Consider the following 22,327-nt stretch of genomic DNA (forward strand, 5'->3'; position numbering starts at 1 on the left):
ATGCAGAGAGCGGCCGCAGTGTGAGCACCCACAGCTCTGACATGACATGACATGATTCACACTCATGACCAAATCAAGTTCATGTAGTTTCAAGTGGTTTTTGTTGCGTAATCGCCGGCCATATGGAGGAAAACATGCAGCCTTTGTGCACCCCCATGGCATGAGTAATTCAGATGTACTCATGCCACGGGGTGCCAAGTAATAAGCACCGTGGCTTTTAGGGGGACGTGGTGTAATCAGAATTACAATGAAACTTAAGGGATAAAAAAAAAATAACTTGTTTGCTACAGGGACAGATGGTGCTAACATCAAATTTCAATTTACAACCATAAATGAGTGGTGTTGTTGGGAAATGTGGAGGCCTTCTCACAGTCTATTGTTTCTGGAAGACGGTTAAACAGGGCTCTGTTGTGGGGATAGATTTTCGGTGTGTCCATCGGATCAGACTCACACCTGTGAAACGTTGCTAACACTGCAGACAGGCCGTGTTGTTCGGGTGCTCAGTGCAGTCATGTGTCTGCTGCTCTGCTACACAGTAAAAACATGAAATGTTTGCAGAGCATTGATTGTCGTTGCCGATCAATAACCGCGATTCCATAACTACTTCACCAGCTGAGACGCAGCACATTCTCTGATTAATTAAGGTCCATGATACAATGGTGTTGAATGTCTCATGGCAATCCTTCCAATCGTTGTTGGAATATTTCAGTCTGAAAACGGTTGACTGACAGACCAAAACACTGACACTGACTAAAAATGGCCTCTACAGCCAATCAGTGCCATTTTTTTTTTTTTTTTGCCATGACACCTGTTTGTCTCCTCGTACAGCAAACACAACAAGACTGTCGGATGATATAATGAGGCCCCTGGCACAGCTACAGGCAGGAGTATGAGGACTAAACTGTGTAACAGTGCCACATTCACAATGGAAACAAACTCGTACATACACAGAGTAGTTACTCAGATGCTTGGGGGGGAAATAGAAAACTAAAGCAAACTCAAAATCCTCCACTGAATACGGCCCACCTATCACTGGGAAACATGGTGTAGATACCAAAATGATTATGCATGTGATTATATAATCTACTTCCACCACTTGATTGCACGGCGTTGACACTTTGGTAAAAATAAAGGCGCAAAGAACAGTGAAGTAACACTTCCATTGCATAACAGTGTCATGTTTATCATGGGAGGCAGAAGTTTCTCTTCTCGGGTTTCAGTCTGTTCTCAGGTGTCGTAGTGAAACATAAATAACCAACAAAACAGGAAGTGGTCTCACCCAAACAAAGGTGCTGTTTGGAGATGAGACGCACGTAAAGGATTTCCCGACTGTTATTCTGATCGGGGGCTATCACGCGTTCAGGTTTCACCCTGGCACGGAAACCCGTATCATTTGTAGTGGAAAAGGGAAACACAGGAGAAATAACAACATCAGTCATTTCTGGCTAATACGGTCACTGCCACACAGAGGCGGCGATACAGTGATTTACCTCAGGAGCCGGGAAGAAGAGAAACAAACATCACGGCTCCGTGACAACGACTTTCTAAACCTTTTCAAAACAGATCCACAGAAACCGAGGCAAAACTCTTCTCCGCTTTCTCCTAAATTCCTTTTATTCCTTTCCTTCATTTCTTTCTTGTCCAGTCCTGTTATTTCCTTTCCACTTCCTTTCTTTTTTCTTCCCTCCTTTCTTCCCCTCCGTTGCTTTCCTTACATTCCATTTTCTTTTCATCCCTTCCTCCCTTTTCCCTTAGTTTCCCCTCCTCTCATTTGCTTCTTTTTCTTTTCCTCCATATCTTTCCCTGTATTCTTTCATTCCCCTATTCCTTTTGTTTCCTTCTTCCTTTTCTTTCTTTCTTTCTTTACCTGAGTGTTTTGCGGACTATATCCTCATCGGTGATGCCGTAGTAGGTCAGGGTCTCGCTCCAAACAGGGTTGAGTGTGTTGTGCAGGGTCTTGGTTCGAAGTTTGTTGGCCTGAAAGACAAAACAGAGAGAAGTTGGCCACTGTAGAGAACTGAACGTTACAACTGAGTAAATACTGTTTCCCTCTGACGGCTCCGGAGACCTCGTCCCTCAGGTGTCACTTTCATTCAGATGCTGCCAGAATTATACAAACATCCTACAACGTGTGCAAAGCGTCTCTGCCCTGGTGAGAATTTGTCAGTGCACTGATGTTTGGTGGCACGCACGCAAACACAAGCTCATCGCTGCATATTGAGCACTGCTGGGAATGAAAAATAAACAGTGGACTGTATTTACCAGTGACAAGCATTATCAAAGCAACGCAGGAAGTGACTGAAAAACACAGAGTACAATGCGTTGAATACTCTGAAGTTAAAAGTCAGTCACAGTGGCTCAGTTCTGGCTCAGCTTGTTTCTGTTGACACTGCAGTTTCAGAGAAAACTGTTTTCACTCAGAACTTTGTCCAGAATTAAATTCTCTGAAAACATGACCATTGACCATGATATTTTTATACATGACCAACAGGCTGCAACAAAACAGGACCTAAACAAGACCTCAGGTCATTTATTATTGATACACACAGACAACATGACAAACAGCAAACCTTAAGGTTTTTAGAAAACAACAGAATCTGGAATAATACAATATAAGTAATGTTTATTACTGAGTAAGAGAAGTTGAAATAGAGGGTCGGACCACAGCCAGCTCTAGTGCAATTTTCAAAATTGGCACTTTAAAGGAACACTTATCCTCTTTCTTCCCAAGAGTGAGATGAGAAGATTGAAACCACTCTCACGTCTTTGTCTTAAGTATTGAAGCTGGGAAACAGCTAGACTGGCTCTGTCCTGCCAACACCAATTTGTTGTCACATGCTGTAGCTATTTCTTGATGAACAGTTTAGCCATGGACCCAACACTTCTGTGCTGCGTGTCCAGATAAAGCTCAGACTGTCGGATGAACAAAGGTTTCACTTAAAGTTCTGGACAAACAAGTGACAAGAAGAACTGAACTGTTACAGAACCACATTTACACATACACTTAAACCTGGCACGATTTTCTGTGTTAAAAAAACTGTTTGTAATTAGTTTGACAATGTTATAGGAGTGCAAAGCTAAATTAGATTTCTCTACTGAAAAGAAAAATAGTCCAAGCTGAAACTAAAACAAACTGCAAATTATTCACATAGCATTAAATAACACCTTGTGATCAAGTGGTTTTGTGTATGATGTTTGTAAAACATTTATCCAGAAAGGGTCTCTTCTTCGGAGTTCAGAGTCGTCAATACCAATGAAATGAAGATTCAAAACATGACAAAAATCAGGGTTTATTCTCCAGATGAATCTTCTGTTACCGTGTTTGTACAGAGCAGGATCCCTCATGGGTATATCAGACAAAAAAAAGTCACTGAGTGGCTCGATAAGCAGGAATTGCATCAATAAATATCAAAGCAGCGGTTTTACAGCATTTTCACTGACTTCTTTCACTGCCCTCGTTTTTTTTTTTTCAGATTTGCATCAACTGAAATCTAGCGAGGTGATGAAAATTACTGAGACAAGCTACACAGGTCTATCAGCGGAATATTGTGCGGGGAAATCCTCTGCATAACCCACATAACAAGATGAGGGTGATGATACTGTTTTGTGAGTCATGGGTGAGGACATGTGATTCTGTTGAATTTAATCAATTAGCTGGTGTGATTATTTGCAAGTCTGATGGCAGGCTTCCATGCAATAAGCCTCTCGCTGATTGTTTCTCCCTCAATCAGTGGTTGTTTCCCACAGGAAGGGTGTTGCACACACACCCATACACACAAACACACAAACACACACACACACAAACACACAAACACACACACACGCACACAAAGTGTTCAAAATGTTTTTAAAAGGCTGATAACCACATTTTGTACAAAATGCAAATAACATTTTTTTTTGTATTTAATTTAATTATTAAATCTGAATGTTGCATGCTTTCCATTAATTATTCATTTCTTTTCTTTCTTCTTTCTGTTCTAGATTACAGGCTTTTCCTCGTTTTTGATCTTGTTGGATTAAAACAGGATTTGGAATAGTGCATTACCTCTGCATTAACATTAACAGTGCATTAATTCTGTCATAAGCCCCAATTTCCTTCCATCCCCATCCTTGAATCTGTCAAGATGAGCAGCTTGCAAATGTTTAAAATTTTCCGAGTGTTTCAAATATGCCCACAGTTTATTCTTTCATTTAGCCAAGCTGTTCACTCTTATTTTCTCTGACTTCTGTCTCTCTGTGCATTAATGAAGTTAGTTTGGTTTCAGAGCTTTGAAACAGCATCAGAGTTTCTGATTTGTGCAGCAATTCAAATAGCAACTCAAACGTTCTGCTTATTGGCAGCTGTTGGAGCAACAGTTGACCGAGTACAGCTTTGTAGGTGGGATGGACAATGTGGACATCCATCTGCATCTGAAGGACAAAGGCGGACTCATTTGAGGACAGCAATGCTCTCACATTTTGGCTATAGAAGACGGTTTGAAAGTCAAACTAGAACAACCATCTCTAAACAGAGAAGGTCGTCTATGACACCACTTATCAGCCACTTACAAAGCAGTCTCGAGATTCCTCCCCAGGCAGCTTAACATCCATTCACACCGTGACTCAAGTGACCCTAACGACTCCCATGATGGCCGGGTAGGTCAGAGGACCTGTTCCCCCCCGGCTCCCAGCCAGTTAGAACTAAAGAAGCCTTTCGGATTAGAGGCGAAACATCTTCAGAAACCTCAGGCAAGTCGGGTTGCCTTTGTTTGGCACTTAGAAAGTCTGTTTAACTACTTCATCACTGTCTAAAGCAGCGTCCCCACCCACTATAGGAAGGTCAAGGTGTTCCTAAGTGTTTAAACACACTTCTTCGCAGGATGGTGAGAAGCAGAAGAAGTGACCGGCTGAATTACAATGTCGTCAGATGAAAGTTGTGGAGAAGGGACGTCGATAAATCACAACGAAGCAGGTTGAGGTATAATACAACAAGTATTTGATTAAAGGGTTGCAAAGACCGAACTTGAAATGGCATCATGTCAAAGTGACAGGCTGCTGTTTTTAACTAGGGTGGTGGAAACCACTTCCACTTCTACACATGTGATCAGCATGCATTACAGGGGAAATAATTCACTACCACCACCTGCTCACAGACGGAGGGCAGCGCTACAAATGAGCAACTGGTGTCACGAGTCATTTCCGCTGCAGAGGCTAAAACGCCTTCCTTTCAAGCCAATTATTGCACTATTTCTGCATGGACCTCTGGATGTGTGCTCTAACTAGCTTTAAAATGGCTCACATACCTGAAGGACATGGTGAGAGAGGTGGCGAGGTTAAGACACAGAGAACAGAGAATCAGCGGGCTGCAGGCGCACACACTGCAGCTTTAGACTGTTCAGAGGCCCATCTTAAATCACATCAGGTCCCTCCTAAAGATGATTAACTTAAACAGCCTAAAACTGTTGGTTTAAAGTCGTGACACCTGGATCTTCTTAATGTTATCCGTGTTATGCTTCGGCCTCACCATCGATAACTCCACTCTGTCTCTCTCTCACCGCTCAACAGCAGCCTCTGGGTCATTTTTGACAGCAAACTCTCCTTCGAACACCGCGTCAATCAAATCTCCAGCACTGCCTTTTTACACACACACACACACACACACAAAAACAGAGCTTATCTCTGTCCATCACTCTCCATCCATTCCTCACATCCAGAGCTGACTCCTGCAACAGTATTCATTATGGTACATCATGCAAAGACCTCAACAAACCATGGTACATCCAGAACTCTGCTGCACACCTGTTCTCCTGACTATCTCACCTCTCACCTCCAGAGGCTTCACTGTCTTCCTGTCCTACAACAGATCCAATTCAAAGTCCTCCTCTTCACTCACAAAGCCCTCCATAAACATGCCCCCCCCCCCTGCAACCCAACCGACCTCCTCCACCATCACACTCTTTCCCACAGCCTCCACTTTTATTGTATTATCTCTACTATCATTGGTTTGATTACCCTGAAAATATTTATAAATAAAATGTATTATCATTATTATTATTATCATTAAGTATGGAAGTGTTAATGGTTAATGGATATTCGCTCATCATCTCTGTGAAAACACCACCATTTTACAGTATTTAATCCTTGTCAGCAAACGACAGTTTATTCTGGAATAATTAGAGGCATTTCATTGTGTTTGATTGTGGTCTCAGAGGAGATGAAACCATGATCTGGCTTTGCAGCAGAGCGTGAAACTTCACTTCTGATTAGACTGCAAGCAGAACTTATGACCTCTTTAGTGGGTCTTAATGAGGCTCTTAGACCGAGCCTAATGATTATTTTGAGAGCAAGCTGAGGGAATATCAGAGCAGGGGGAAGGTGACAGCATCTTGTTTCACTGGCAGGAATATGCAGAGGCCTCTGTGAGGCCTCCTACTGAGGCAGGAGACAAATCCCAGAGGTAACATGAGAGTTTCATTTCACTTACCAATCAAATAATCCATGACGTTTTCATATAAATTCATGTCTGCTCTGCAACTCTCTCAACTAAGCTGGAAGGAGCTGGGTAGCTGGCATTAGCGGTGATAGCCACCATGGCAGGACACATGAAGAAAGGAACACCCCTTACATAAACTCAAACCCGGTCACATTTTGTGAGTGACAAATGATCTCAAACGAGAACAGTGCAGAAGCCAGGCTTTACACAGAGACCAAAAACTTTGTCAGAGAGCTTGTGCTGTTCAGAAAGTTTCAAAAGTACATTTAAATCAGCTTACAAATTGCATTTAAACAAGTCTTTTGAAGATGTGAGCGCTCTCTGTGACGCCATGGCATCCATTCACAGAAGATGTACAAAACCACTTTATCAGCAGGGACGGGATGGAGAGCTGGTAAAAGCAGCAGATGGCAGGAGGAGCAAGCCAGACTCAGTGTTGTAGCTAACAAAAAGTGTGCATCTTGACCTCTTTCAGCCTTTGAAGACGTGGGCGGTGAGTGATTTTAAAATCTAAAGCCTATGGATACGGAGAGAAGTGGTCAATCAATGTTTGTAATATTGCAGGCGAAGTCAAAGAAAAGACTGTCCCCCCCAGGAAATATGTTCATATTAGATGATTCTGTAGCTCATACTGGAAACCAATATTTACTACTAGTATAGGAAGGAGTGTGCCCTTTATGTAGTGAATACAAAAGTAAGGAGGTTGGAGTGGTGCACGTGCGTCTTATCAGCAGAGACCAGAGAGTGCATCCTTTTTGCAACAGCAATTTAAGGAACATTTCACCTTATTAATTCTTTCTTTAGTTAATTACATTAATCCTTCCTTTCTGTGTGAGAGGACCAGGAGCGGCAGCTTGGCTCTGACCAAGTGAAAAAGTGCACCTCCCAACACACAGTAAAGTTCACTAATGAACACTCAGTTATTCAGTTTGACAAAAAAATGTGGATTTCAATGAGATTTTTGACACGTAACAGTTGATCCACGAGCGCAGTACTTACAGTGTGTGCTCCATCTTTGGGTATAGAATGGGCTACAAGACACAATCAGTCACTTTCATTGTTTTACCGCAGCAGACTGTTTGGTTTGTTTTATTGGCCTGTTCCATTTGTTGTGTGACAATTATTATGCTACTGTTTCTTTGCAGTCATCAGGCCCTGAGCCTCCTCACTTTCTGAATGGCTAATTACACATTCTCATGGTAATAATCACAACTCTATCTTTGCATTGTCACTAATTAGTCCATTTTTAAATTTCGGCAAAACATGTTGTGTCACAACAAAGCACCACCAGCGTCTGCACACACGAAGCAGTCGGTAATTTATTCCAGCCTGACACGAGGAGACTGAAAATGTTAAATAAACACAGTGATTTTTACATTGACTACACAATATAAGTCACAGCACATTGTCTGAGCACACAGTGGGCAGAGTGGCATCGCTAACAATGAAGGATGGCACACGCATGGCAGACGTGATGACTGTTTCCATCTGTCTGCAGAGATGCAAGAGGCCCAGAGATGCAGAACAGCCTCAGCATTAGCTGAGAGATACGATGAAGTCAGAGTTATCGTGCGTCTCTCAGCCTCTGCATGTTCGTGTAACAGTGAGGGGTCATTTTGTCGGAGCTGCATTATCTGTTGATTTACAAGCCTCAGTGTGAGATCAACAGGTTTGCAGTAGTAATACTGGCTCTGCAGACTTTCTCAGCCATATCATGAAAACTAGAACACACAGAAAAATATATCATTCACACTATTTCTCCCAATATTTTTTATTTTTTATTAGGTCTCTTGGTGGTGAAGGGTCATTCCTGTGCTGTAGTCTCCTTCATCATATGTGCTACAGTTTCTCAAACTTTGGTTCGCTGCAGCTTTTTACTTTTAGCCTCACTGTCTGTCGATCCACCCACCGTCAGTCTGTTGTTTCAGAACTTTGTTTGAATGAAATAACAACTGAGAAATTTAGTACAGACATTCATGGCACCCAGAGGATGAATCCTGTAGTTTCCCTGCCTTTCAGTTTAAAAGTTTGATTTGGCTAACACTGATCAATTCACATGGTACTTATAAACGTGTAAACCACACAGTTACATGGTCACTCACCCCCCCCTTTTACACAACGTTCATGCGTAACTACATGCACGCCATTGGTCTGAAGTCATAGCGGAAGTTCTGTGGCAAGAGCAGACAAGAAACAATTACAAAGTTCGGATCAAAAGACCGAATGAGACGAGTGTGAAAAGGAATTAGAAGAAAGGGAGATATGAGTCAGGTAGATGGATAATCGCACAGCTTCAGCTTTCAGTAAGCTGCTTTTGTGGAATGTACTCATTCACAGGATCTATATTAGATTTGAAGACTTTAATGAAAGGATTAAATTAACCTCAAGGCCTGCCGTCAGACGCAAGCAAATTAAAGAATTCAGTCTCTTAAATAACAACCGGTGAGTCATTTTTGAAATTTAAGATGCATTTCCACCTTTGTTTTTTATATACACGCATTGCGTGACAACATTGGCTGAAAAGCACAGATAGGAGTCTGACGCATGGAGACTCATGGGGGTTTTAGTGTCTCTTATACAACAGAACATAAGTTATGTGTCTTCAAGTGCGTCCACTTGTGACACTGAGCAGACCAAAGCTCGGCTCGCAGCATGATGATAAGAGGCAAGGTCTTCTCAAGTGAAGCACATCATTGGAAAGTGGGAACATTAGGTCAGTCAGTTAATGTTGTTTACATTAATGAAGCCTTGCACTGACATATCCACACTGCGGTGCTCTCCGAATCATGAAATAGTCTATTAGCCTTCTATTGGTTCTATTTACAGCCTGGAGTGAACCACAAGAAGACATCAGAGCAAAACATGGTGCACGTCTTCCTGGAAACTGACACCGAGCAGCATTTAAAACTAGGTTTCTAAACGCTCTTTGGATGCAGAGTGGACATGACTGCACATTTTTCTTTTTGTTCCTGTTCTTATAACTCCTCGATACCTCATTGTTCGTCCTCATTCTTGTCATCCTGAATTAAAAGAACACTTCAACATTTGGGAAATACACTTTTAAATTATTTTTTTTTAGGAGAGAAGAAGAAAAAGATACTGAAAGTAAAAAAAAATCCACCACAGATTTTTAATTAACATGGTGCGTACCTTGCTGGCGCCAGGCAGTAGGTGCAACTTGACATAGGGGTCTGACAGCCCATTGTGGTCCATCGGTTTGAGCCCCTGGGGAGGAATCACAGAGAAGCACTCATGAATCATTGTGACAAAAAAGTTCCTTTGCAGTGTAACTTTTGACAATACTATATTATATTTTTGTGTGATAGTTTTAATTAAGCCCCCATATAATGGATTAAGGGTCACCAAAAACCTTCTGATTCATCCTCTGGCAAAAGCTAATTTAATGAAAATGACAACTGTGCACAAAGAAAGTTTATGGAGGGTCTAAAACGGGAAGAATGAATCACCTGAGGACCATAACATGAGTTTGGTATGATAAGGTATGAAAGGTCAGGGGGTCACTGGGTCACCAAAAACATTAGGATTCATCATCTGGCGACTATGAAAAGCAACATCTTTTAATAAAATCTGGAAAAAGTGAGCAGAGCCACCAGTTTTGAACCTATTAATATGTTCAATAGTTTTCAAAATGTGCTCACAGGAACCAAAGTGTTGGTCAAAGACAGATTTTGACCTGATGGCGAGACTGAACAAAAGGTCATCACAGTCATGAGAAATCCTCCTTGAATGTTAATACACAGTGTCGTCGCAGTCAGGCCATCATTTTCAAGACATCCTGCTCTGGACTGAGCAGATGGTTCTGAACAATAACCCAGTCTGCATTATTATTCTTAAAATAACAGACGCCATCGGTATGAATAGCAAAATAAAACAGCCTGTAGTCACGAACATCATTACAGTATGTTAATGTTTTCACACAACTTGGGTTTTGTTTTGCTCTGGACATGTAAATCTGAATTTAACACACAAAGAGCAGCTTAAAGTGTCTTATTGTGAAATCCACAGCGAGCGACAGTAATTAGCTTTCACGGTGTGCAGATGTTTTGACTTCTCACCGGTTTTCTGCAGCGCCTTCATTATTCTTTCTCCTATAAATCATAGCATAAAATCTTTGTCTCTGAGGTGTGAGACATTCAGTACAGAACCACCTCAGCTGGAGGAAACCTCCACATGGCCCTGAGAAACAATGACACTGAGTTTAAAAAAAAAAAAAAAAAGGAGGTTTTTATATTCTATTGAAGAGCAAATCAATGTGACTCATAGAAGGCACAGGGTGTAAAGGTCACTCATACAACGAACGAATAAAGCAACACCATGTGGGTGCCCACTGAAAGAACCTAAAGAGGCTCCAAACTGAAATTCAGGGGAAATAAATAGAAGAACTTAAACAAACTGGAGCTATGAAACCTCAGTCAAAATATCCAAGTTTGCTTTTCTTTGAACTCGTGTGGTGACGGGATTATTCAAGTTGCCAACCCCCGAGAGGGAAAAAGCCTAAATTGGATCAGAGTCCTTGAATTTTTAGGTTTTATAGACACCACTGAGGATAATTTGTGCCACAGACACTGACAGATGTCAGATTTTCAGCAAACAGGAAAATCAGCCTTGATTTTGGCTTTATGAGAATGACTTCATGATGTTCTACCAACATTTTTTTCATATTAGGTGGGAGAATTTCTTAAAACATGACAAACCAAGATTGTCACATAATACTTGTGATTTCTATGTCAATTTGTTTTTTACTTCTACATTTCAATAAGACCAACATGTCTTAGGACAAAAATATATTACTTGTGTAGTAAATCCCTAAATTAAAACAAGTACATGAGCCACAAATTTACTATTAATTAAATCAGAGTTACTTTTCTCATCAGTGTGAATTAGCGTTTAGTTTAGACCATCGTGTAAGTTAAGTTAGATTCACAAATTCTTGATTATGTTGCTGTAGGATGAACATCTGACCAATCACGCTGTCTTTCTGTCTGACTTGTCTTTTTTCTGGAAGCACAGTATTGGCCTGACAATACATCAGCAGGTGTAGTAACACAGTTTATTCAACCACTGCCTTTGTAAAGACATCAACAAGACTCGGGACACCTGCAGGAACTGTTCGCATTAACTTTCAAAGGCTTCAGAGTTTGTAATGTTGGCTTTCTTTTTTTCTTTCTGTCGTTATTTAGTCAACACAAACAGAACATATAACACGGTAAATGTCAGACACTTTACAGTACATATAGGGGAGATGTGGGGAGTGTAAGTGCGAGTGTAAATGTGGTCGTGTACACCGGTGGGTGTAGAGTGTGGACATATAGATGGAACATGTAGAATATGTAAGGGGAAGTGAAGAGATGGTAGGAGGCTGAAAAAATTGTTATCTGTGATTCTCCTACAACTGATTTCAGCCCATGTGATTGCTGAACACTGGTGTAAAATGTTGAGTCTTGCTTCTCAGTGAAAGCTTCACAGTGTGTGTTGTTCGTGGTGGATAACTGAAGCAAAATAATTAATATAACGTTAAATACAAGAGAAAATAATAAGAAAGAGTAATATCAACTGTCTTTGGCCTGAAAAGATGGCTGTTCACTTTCAAAAGAGAGGAACACACACAGCAGAATTGAACATCCTAAATAATAAGCCATACACAGAATAAATGATGATAAAGCTTAAAACCCCATGGCTTTGTGATCTCTCAGGACAAAGGTTTCATTTCTCATCTGGGAAATAACAAAGACTTCACATCTCTGAAAACAGCCCTCATGCAAAAAGGAAAATTCTGAATTATCAGCCTAGTATCATTATTTTAATTGTTCCCCGTCTTTATGTTTTTTTTTTTTCCTTTGGATCAAAAAGGGAAAAACAAAACAAATATGACGTCTATTCAACCACAATTATCAAGCTTAACAGAAGAGCTCGGCTCAAAGCCCAGCTCTCAGCAGGAATTACTGGCAGCAAAATGACACACTCAACTGTGTCTCTAATAAGGCAACACTACTGCTTTAGATCCTGTCTGCACAAAACAGAACCACAGTGACACTAATTTCTTAGCTGGCTCGCATAAACATCCACATTTTGAAGGCACATAGTGTCGGATATATTTAGTTCTCTGACATCTCAGGAAAGAACAGTGGAAGTCGAGCCTGAAGAGACTCTGTATGTTTTAAAAACAGACTGTGAAATCAGTTTAAGAGGAAAGAGTAACTGCATGACAGGTACTTTCTCTGGGTGCTTTTGATTTTGAGTTAAGCCAGATATGTCTCCATGCAGTAATCTATCACTTCAACAACAACTGAATTTGCTTATGTTGTGGAATGTGCTTATTTTTGTTTGTTTTTTTTGCCAGAATATCCACTCTTGCTGTAAACTGACTACAGCATTTTTTTTTTTTTTTTGGGTTATGTTTAAACTCTCACAGTGGTTAAGGTTTGTGAAAGATCCTGGTCTGGTTCAATCCAGAAAAAGTTCACAGTGACTTGAGACACAACATGTGCGTTTATATTTAATCCAAGCCACAATCTTTCCCGAATCAACGAGCTTTGACTGGGGAAGGATTGATAGTTTGAAAAGACTGTACTGAAGAAGTACTTCCTTAAGGTTAGAGGGCATCCGTTGTCATGGTTACAGTAACAACCACAGAATGATATGAGATGGGAAATGAGGAGCAGTCTCCCGACTTAAAGTTCAAACTTGTACTGACCCATCCATCCACCCCGACCTCCTCCCTGTGTGGACTAACTGACTCTGTAACTTCACCTGTACTTCCTTCTTTGCTGCCGTCATAATTAGAACAGCCAGAGAGGACTTTGCGACCTGAACGTCATCTAAAGGTGCTTTTTCCACAGTACATGACAGCTTGAGATTTATGGACGGTAATCAATGTGCTGTATTTCAGATTTCTAACATTAATAGATGAGAAAGACTGCGTGGAATTATCAAACTCTGATGTGTAGAATTTCTTACCAAAAGTCTCAGTCTTTCTTTTATGATCATTAAATGTGAATTCAGATTTGCCAAAGGCTTTCACTGGTTTGCATCTTGCAAAGCGAGGTGGTGAAACGATGACTTCACAGTGGGAGATAAAAGAAAACCGAGCCGCGTTTTGATTTGATGGCTAAGTTGTGCGTTGCCAGAAGGTTGAACCGAGCTGCTGGGAATTCATGCCATTTTGAAAGTTTTCGTCCATCTTTAAGATCGAATATTTTGTGTATGTTTGTGCGCTGAGGGACACAACGCTCAACAACAAAATTAAGGCAAAACTGAGAGGCGGAGGGGGTCTTGTACAGTGGCTTGCGAAAATCAGGCGATGCAACACAGTCAACATTCACTTTGCAAACCAATCTCTGTGCCAGCCGTGACCCTTTCATCTCAATCTTGTTTCTTATTTTCTCCTCCCTCGTACGCGGAGCAGCCCGGGTGAACCAAACACGTAAAATATTCAGCTATATATAACATGCTTGATCCGAAATAGAAACACTTTGAACTGCTATTTTTTTCTTCTTCTGTGAACTAAACAGGAGCGCAAACCAGCTCAAAGCTTAACACGCCTCTCAAACTGTAACCCCGTCTGTGACTCCTTGTTAACTGATTTTCATTTTCATCTACTAGGTAACACTTGTGGGTGCTGAGATATTTTTTCCTTTTGCTGATATTTAGCGACATGTTTTGACTGTGTTTTCCACACAGAGTTACTGAGACGGCACCATGAGAGCTGATTGGAGAGGTTAATGTGCTGTCTTCTTATCTACCTCTATTGTTGCCTTCAGCAAACACCTGAGCGGAGGCACATTCCGTGGGGTTGGACTGGGATGAACAGACAGCTGCGTCATGCTGCTGATTGCGCGAGCAGCCTGTGAATACTTGGTTGATCATAATTACCGAGGGTTGGAGAAAAATGACCGCTGCAAAAGGCAGATGGGTAACATGCATCAGCGTAGCCACACACCTCCCATCTCACACATACTCATTCATAACAGCTCCCTTGAATAACAGCCTGTAAATGCTGTGAAATGAAGTTGAGCTCCCTTTGTTTAGGGGATTATGAGCTTCCTTGACATCTTTCAGAGGAAATGAGGGGTGTCGTGGGGCTTGGCATGTGTGGTCATGTTGGAGCTGGAGCCGGACTGAAAACATCGTAATGAACAGAAAAAAAGAGTAAGTACACTGAAGTCACATTCAAATCCTGCAAAGAGCATACATATGCAGCTTTATCAACGTCGAATAAGATAAACTCTATCAGAGAAATTTGCATTAAAACTAATTTATAAGAAGTATTTTCAACAGCAGAGGTATTTTATTACATTACTCAGCCCAGCTCCATCTAAGGCGCTTTCAAACGACTCCAAAGCCTCCACACACGTCACATCGAGACCAGCAACATTATTACACCAGGGTCCAGGGTCACACTGTCCATCAAACTCCCAGTAAAACAGCAAACAAGCTCGTAATCCCCTAAACTACTCGTTATTGAAAAAAGTAATCACGTAACTGTGACATGTTAAGAGGTAATGTTTTACTGTTTGTTTACGGTTCAATACCACTGGTTTGCATCCAGCCATGGATCTCCCTCCCTGCTAATTTCCTGCCACCGCTCTGGTGTTGGCGATATAATCACAGCATAAAATTTTAATAACAAGGTCTTGTTCCTCCACCTGCTGCACACCTCGTAGACATATACAATATGGATCTCATATATTCTGTCAAAGATTTTGAAAACATTAAGTGTATGTTTAACAGTTAAGAAGGTGTGCACTGCAAGAGAATCCATTCTTATTAACCCCATGGCTGTTTTTAGTTATTATTTATACAGTTTAGATTTTTTATTGTTTGTTTTGTTGTATCTCTGTGCATGTTTGCTTTTGGTCTTCTCATGGAGCATTTTCTTTACATAAATCAATTAATTGTCATCTTATAAATATATCAAGCCTCAGAACATACAGTTTATTCTGAGCAAATACTGTTCATGTTTATTTTCTAAGCCCTTCATCACCATGTGGGTGCTTATTTTCTGCAGCGCTATCAGCCTCTTCATCGGCCAGGGCATATGTCTTCATTACCATATCTGACTGGCCTGGTAACCTGCAGGTGGAGGAGGCATCAATCACCAGGAGCAGCAGATAACAGGATGGATGAGACGGCGCATTGATCTCATCCACAGGGAGCTGACCTGCAGTCACGTTAAAGAAGGGGTTAATGCTTCAGGGGCCACCTGGGATCAGCGGAGGTGCTCAGGTCAAGGCTACTTGAGGCGATCCCGTAGTGATGGAAGCAGGCAACATGGAGAGCCGGCAGATGGGTCCCATTCATCACCAATAAATGTCATCGCTGAATGATCGAGATGCGTAAGGCGGACAGGGGTGGAGGTAGGGGTTGTGTCACGGGGTCACACTGGGACACATTGATAACGTGGGTCATTGATAACGTCTCATTGATTTGGTGGAAAACAGCACAGAGGCTGATTTGATATAAAGGAGACAAACTAAACTACCGTTTAAACAGCTTCTGGAAGGTAACTTGCTCGTCACGGCACTAATGCTGCACGCTTTCTTTGGTTCTCAAGGATAAACGGCTAAACACAGAAGACACAGGCTGAGACATTTCACAGAGCTGCCATTTTGTACAAACCCTGAATTATAATACAGGAGGATAAGCTTTATAGAAGAAGAACAGACAGTTTCTTTGTCAGAAGTAGCTCAATAGACCAGAGTACACAACGCTACTACATTCTAATTTTAGCTAGGTTTAACTAATGTACTGTATGTGCGGTCACATTGGAAATACAAGTAATTGTGTTCAGTTCCAGTACTTTTCAGCTCCAGAAAGATCTTGCAAAGCAAAATTTTACAGTAGGAGCAACAGTTCACAATTTTCCTTTTTTTAAAAAAAATATTTATTTATTTACTTACTTTTGAAAGTAGCTTGTCTGTTCTGTTTCTCAATGAGGGGGGAAAAAAGTCAACACTACACTAACAAACTGAGCAATTTTAGCCTTCATGTTGGCCTTTTTGGGTGTTTTCAACGTGAACACACTGAAAACAGAAGCGTAACGCACTGCAGCTTTTAAAAACACAAGCAAATGAAGAAAAGATTTTCGCCAGTTTCACCTGCAAACAACAACACATACAACATTGACCTCTCAACCATTGTACTTGCAGTTTGTGCAAAAAAACTACTTAGACAAGCATAGACTTATTTTGGAAAGGCTTTCTGAGAAAAGTAGAAATTCACTAATGCAAGTTAGAAAAAAAGGCTTCACCAAAAATACAAGTGACACAACCTAATTAAAAATAACTGCACGATCAACACTGATTTCTGATGTATAACAGCATCTTGTATCTAAAGATGGAGTTTACCTTTAATTAATCAGTAAATTGTTTGACCTTTCAGTACAGCGCCGTCAATCACCACATCGCGGTGTATGCTCCTGTCACTATTTGTTATCAGTGTTCACTTTTAATTAGTTGACTTGTCTTGTTGAGTAATTATTTACACTGTTCGACCACAGAAGAACGGGACCAACACAGGAACAGAGCTGAAACATTAAACATCCATTTACAACAAACACAACTTTTTTTGTTGCAAACTGAATCACATCACGGTGGTAATGAGCGGGAGCTCAGAGGAGGTTAACTATGGGTCGGGGATGGTTTTGATCAGGGTTCACTGGGTCTGGACATTGGGTAGATAAGACGGGAGTATTGATTAGCGGGGACTGGTTGGGATTTGAGCTTATCTCAGCAGCTTACCTTCTTGTATCTGGGGACGGGAAGCTGTTTTTCCAGCAAACACAAAGCACCAACACACAGAGACGATGAGAGCATGCAAGAGAGTAAAGTGGAGGAGAAAAAGAAAAATAACATTGACCATGTGAAATTGTTGAAGCAGCTGAATGCAAATAAAACAAGACAAAAAACTGTGATGGAGACAGAAAGAAAATCAAGCAGTAGCGGTCTGTATTCTCTCAGAAATTGTTTGGTTTACACAGCTCAGATCGCTGCTGAAATGTTTTCTGTGGAAACAGGCTGAAAGGAAAAATTGATCAGTGTCATACTGAGTTTGAATGGACTGTTGATACAGTCATTTTCAAGTAAACGACACCACACACTTGTTATTTGCTTAATTTAAATTTGGAATTAAATTAATTGCAGATGGAGAGAAAAGCTGGAGACAGTTTGTGACAATAAGTTTAAAAAAAACAAAAAAAAACTGTTTTGAATCAACGTGCTGACTTCAAGGCAGACCAAGGACTTTGGCAGGTGTTTCTGCCCACAAACGTTCCCACGATTCACAGACAAAGGCAGAGAAATTAAGCAGAAGTTTCAACACCTCCACACTGGGGGGGAGGTACACATTCAACAACACTGGAAAATAAATTACTTATTTGAAACGATAAAGTGGAGCCATCAACTTTAAAAGAATAGTTGGACATTTTGGGAAATAAACGTCCTTGCTTTCTTTCTCGCAGTGCCAAAGTGTTTAAGCCAAACAAAAAAAGAAATGTTCTGCTGCCAGCAACAGTTTGTGGTTTTACAGGGAGTTGCATACACTAACTGTCTTGGCAAACACCAGCTGGGTGTGGTGGACGTGCATAGCACTGTCACCGTGAGGCTGCCAGGTTTGGTACTGTCGTGCCTATTCAAAGAGACCTAAACCAAAACCTGTGTTGACCGACCACATCTGGCAACCTGTGCTGGAGCCAGAGAAACTGTTATTGGTCATTGTTACAGCAAGTCTTCACCTTAAAAGATTTTCAGCCTTTATGCTAAGCTAAGCTAAGCTTGACTCTTGACTCTGTAATTAACAGGCATTAGACTGATATTGATCTTCTCATCTCTCTTTGTATACGTCTCAGAATGTCGAGCTATTCCTTCAAGCTGATGATGCACTAACTTAACAATACACTGTCTAAATAAACAGCAAACAAAAAAAATGTCTCAGTGGACAAATCACACTTGTAATTTATTGTTTATCTACCAGACACTTGCTGTCTAAGACTTGACAGCACCAGTATTAACTGTTAAGATATGAATCACAATTGATTTTACTGTTGCCATGACGCAGGTACTCACTTCTTCCTCTCTGAAAAGCCTTGTGGGGAAAGTCTGTTGGACATTTCATTAATATTTACAGCCAAAATCAAGTGACAAGTTGAACAATAAAAATAAAATGTTTCTCAGATTTTTTTTCCCCCAGATGATTTTTCCATTTTCTGTAATGCAGGGATTACAGATGACAACGAGTTGTTTTATGAAAGCCTTTTGTAAAAAAAAAAACAAAAAAAAACCCAATGACATGAAAACAGTTACAAACAACGATTGTGAATACAAAAGAGCAAAAACATCTCTAAGAAACTGAGCCAGAGTGTGTGTGTGTGTGTGTGTTTGTTGCTCCCACACACGAGTGTGGGCGTACTGGGCAATGAAAGGGCAGTCTGCAGAAGAAGGAAGAGAATGAAAGACCGCAGCGGAGTGTTAAGGTAGGTTGTAGTGTAGGCGGTTCTGAATAAACAGGTCTTGGATCTGCAATTGAACAGTGAGACAGTGTCTGATTCACTGATAAGGGCAGGAAACTTATTCTGTTTCTCTATGGAGGGAGGTCCTCCTTTAGAAAAAAAACTCTTCCCGCGGCTCTTTACTTTAATATGTGTGGGATGTCGACAGTGTATGATTATGCTTATAGCGAGGAGGTAGATCAGCAATAAATCAAAGCATGAGGCCAACAAAAGCCTTGTGAAGCTCTAGTACGTGAAAGCAATATACTACTACTGCCACCTTCAACCTGAGGATCAGAATTTGTACTGCTGATAAACACGATAAAGAGGTACTGATGATCAGGATGCAATGGAAAACAAGTACTGCTGTGCCTAAATACAGTATCACAGAGCTGCTAGCAGGGCTGTAAACTTTTAGTCTTGCTATTAAACTTACACAAAATATTCAGACTGAATTTAACTGCAAAACAGTCAGTGGGCAATGTATTTTGTACCCTATCACATCAGCTGAGGCTTTATTGGTGTTTTCAAGGTTGTGTGTAGGCACACAAAGCACTCGGGTAAGGTTAGGAAAAGACAGTGGTCTCAGCTGAATTTTTAAAGAGTTGACACTTTGCTGAGTGGGAAAAAAAATGCCCATGCCTTTCAAACTCTTTATACCCAACAGATAGATTTGCAGTGAAGAGAATATGTTGTACTGTACAGAACACAGAATGCAAAGCTCTGAAAAACTTGGCGAGCAATGCAGACCTGAAGCCAACTGGGAAGGAAGCAAATGGTCCTTTTTGGCCACAGTAACTTTTCCCAGAACCCATGAATGTCTTCAGGAACTCAGGAAATCAAGAAACCGACTCGGGCCATAACTAATGCCCTTTCTTCTGAGGTTGTCTGTATAATTTTACCAGGTCAGGATCAGTCAAAGACATGCCCTGCAACTGCTTCAGTGTGTGGATGTAAAAGTCCAACTTCAGACAAGCACTGCTGGTTGCTGGTATCTATATTTAAACTAGTATTAGAAATGTCCAGCAGCAAATTTTAGAGCAATCTGACCAGCAGTTGTTGAGATATCTCACTGTGCACCAAATTGTTTAACAGATGGACAGACGGGCTCATGGCATGTCCAGCCCCATGCTGCTATAGGGGTGAAAAGGAACAAAGAAAGTGATCCATCTTTAAACTTTTAGCAGGTGGGGTTCATGTGTTTTGGCTGTGTATGTCAGTCTGCAGAATCAAAACACAGGGGACAAGTGAAGGCAGGGAAATGTAAAATAGACCTCAGATCAGCTGTGTCACCTGTTACCAGATAAGATAATAAATTGGGAAAGTCAGGTGTGAGTGAAATCACTTAGGAGCAGTGATGTGGATGCCAACAAAGCGTTGTGAGCCTTCCAGGCTGCTGTGTCCGAGGACCGGGAGACTGAAGGCTGAGACAGAGCAGCTGTCAGGTGCTAATAAGTTGTTTTCTATTTTCAGTGAAGCTGGAGAGGATTGTTGAAATTCAGGGTAAGTGAGCTACGACTTTTGGCAGCTGGTTTTTAGAAAGAGGTGTAAGATTGTGAATTGGACTGTAATTTTTAAGCTTTTATGAAACTGAGTAACTGGAACAATGGCAGAGGAGCGAGGGCTGCATCTTTCCATGCAGACGGGCCTCCTGCGGCGAGTACTTCTTTGGATAATTTTATGGTTGTGTGGTGATGTGGTGAGGCATAACAAGCTGTGAGGATGCCTTCAGTATAACCACCGCAGCAATGTCAGAGACCATCTTGTTTTTCCTGATTTTAGCTGCACGTAATGCTATTACACGAGGGACTGGAGAATCCTTTATTCAGCTGAGGTGAGAGAAGATAAAGACAGTGGCAGCGTGTCACTTAGTGAGATCTGAAATGGTACCAAATAGGAGTGCAGGGTTATTTTTTAATTTAAAAAATAACCCTGCACAGGTCAAATCAGCCAGGTCTGCATTTCAGACCTGGCTGATTTGGCCACTGGTGGTAACTTAACGTTACAGGTCACTGAATATGGGGGAAGCAAACCAAACCATTGTCATTTTAATAAAGAAGTCAGGCAGTTAATTTTTCCATCATTCTGTGAGCAGCCCTGATCTGATTTCATGCTGCACGGGGCATGAGTCTGCGAACAGCAGGGCACAGTGAGAGGAGTTGGTTACCTCGCTGAGAAGTTGAAGGTGTGCAGCCTGTCGCCTGCAGCTCTTCATCTAACAGCTCACTGTGGCTGCGCCCCTGTATCCCATTACTCCCTGCAATATTTCAAACTGATCCACTGTCCAAAAATGCCCAGAATGATTGTTGTCTTGTTTTGCTGAAGGGTTTTTGATGAATGACAGCGGTAAGCGCTACGCTCGCTGACAAACACATTGCATTTCCTGTGACTGCTTCAAAAGTCAACGGGTGTTTTGCCAGTTAAATGCTTTTAATGTGAAGCTGCAGCAGTAGGAAGTTTTGTGACTTAATACTGCGTTTTTCCAGGAATGTCACCACAGACAGCCACAGTGGGCCATAGGCTCAATCATCACTGTGTCACCATAGACAGTGACTCCACCTGTACATCTCTGGGAGGCTTTTATTTTATTGTGAAGCATCCTCACTGACTTAGACCCTAAGATTAGAGAACAACTGCTAATTAATTCTTTGAGCTAATAATTTTTTTGACACTTTTTAGTCAGCAGATCATTTTTAAATCTTGCCAGAAAGACACAGAAGAAGAGATGCAGCCATGAGTGAGGAGCTTACTGCGGTTTAGGCAAACCTCAAACCTCCAGCATGATTTCAGTGACTTTTGCACCTGTCCTGATCGTGGCTGCTCGAAAGGCAACATGTGTCCCAACCTGCCTCTGCTCATATTTAAAAATTCTGAACAATAGCCAACTCCCCTGCAGCTGCCTAATACAGTCATACTGAGAAGCACACAGAGCCAGGAGGGGATCTGAGCTTTGAGCTATTTTGGCAAATTCATGATAATGAGGCACCGCTGTCATCACAGAACTTGGATAATCTCAATTAATGGTTTTATAGCCCTAAAGCTTTGCCCTTTACCATTGTCTCCTATTTTTCTGTAGGATGGGCGAGCTGTGAAGTGAGATTTCAACTGAAAATTCAATATGTCAAATACACATGTAAGACACAGTGAAAATGCCATTCACCTTGTAGTTTTAAAACTAGTGGCACTATTGAGTTTTACCAGTGTCAACCTACTGTAATATCAGGAACAACTCTATTTATGTCCCAGCACTGCAAGTCATTCTGTACAAGCCACTGAAATCTCACCAGGTACTATGTGAAAGTGAAAGGCTGAGATTTAGACCAAACTCTTTTATTCATGTAGAGAAAGTG

At 41.2% G+C, this 22,327-nt stretch overlaps 1 protein-coding gene across 3 annotated transcripts in view; it reads right to left on the reverse strand.

The window, feature by feature from the left end:
* The window catches only part of doc2b (double C2-like domains, beta), an 88,694-nt gene that overhangs the window by 18,371 nt on the left and 47,996 nt on the right, over positions 1-22,327 (reverse strand). For 2 of the 3 annotated variants that reach the window (XM_041052158.1, XM_041052155.1), the window contains exons 3-5: positions 17,233-17,256; positions 9,623-9,697; positions 1,868-1,977 (exon numbers count right to left, since the gene is read on the reverse strand). In XM_041052158.1, the coding sequence (XP_040908092.1) occupies positions 1,868-1,977; positions 9,623-9,697; positions 17,233-17,256 (209 nt within the window). The remainder of the gene's footprint in view (positions 1-1,867; positions 1,978-9,622; positions 9,698-17,232; positions 17,257-22,327) is intronic. The other variant, XM_041052156.1, reaches the window with a different exon arrangement.

This window comes from Toxotes jaculatrix, chromosome 12, assembly GCF_017976425.1.
Source record: "Toxotes jaculatrix isolate fToxJac2 chromosome 12, fToxJac2.pri, whole genome shotgun sequence".
NCBI lineage: Eukaryota > Metazoa > Chordata > Actinopteri > Toxotidae > Toxotes > Toxotes jaculatrix.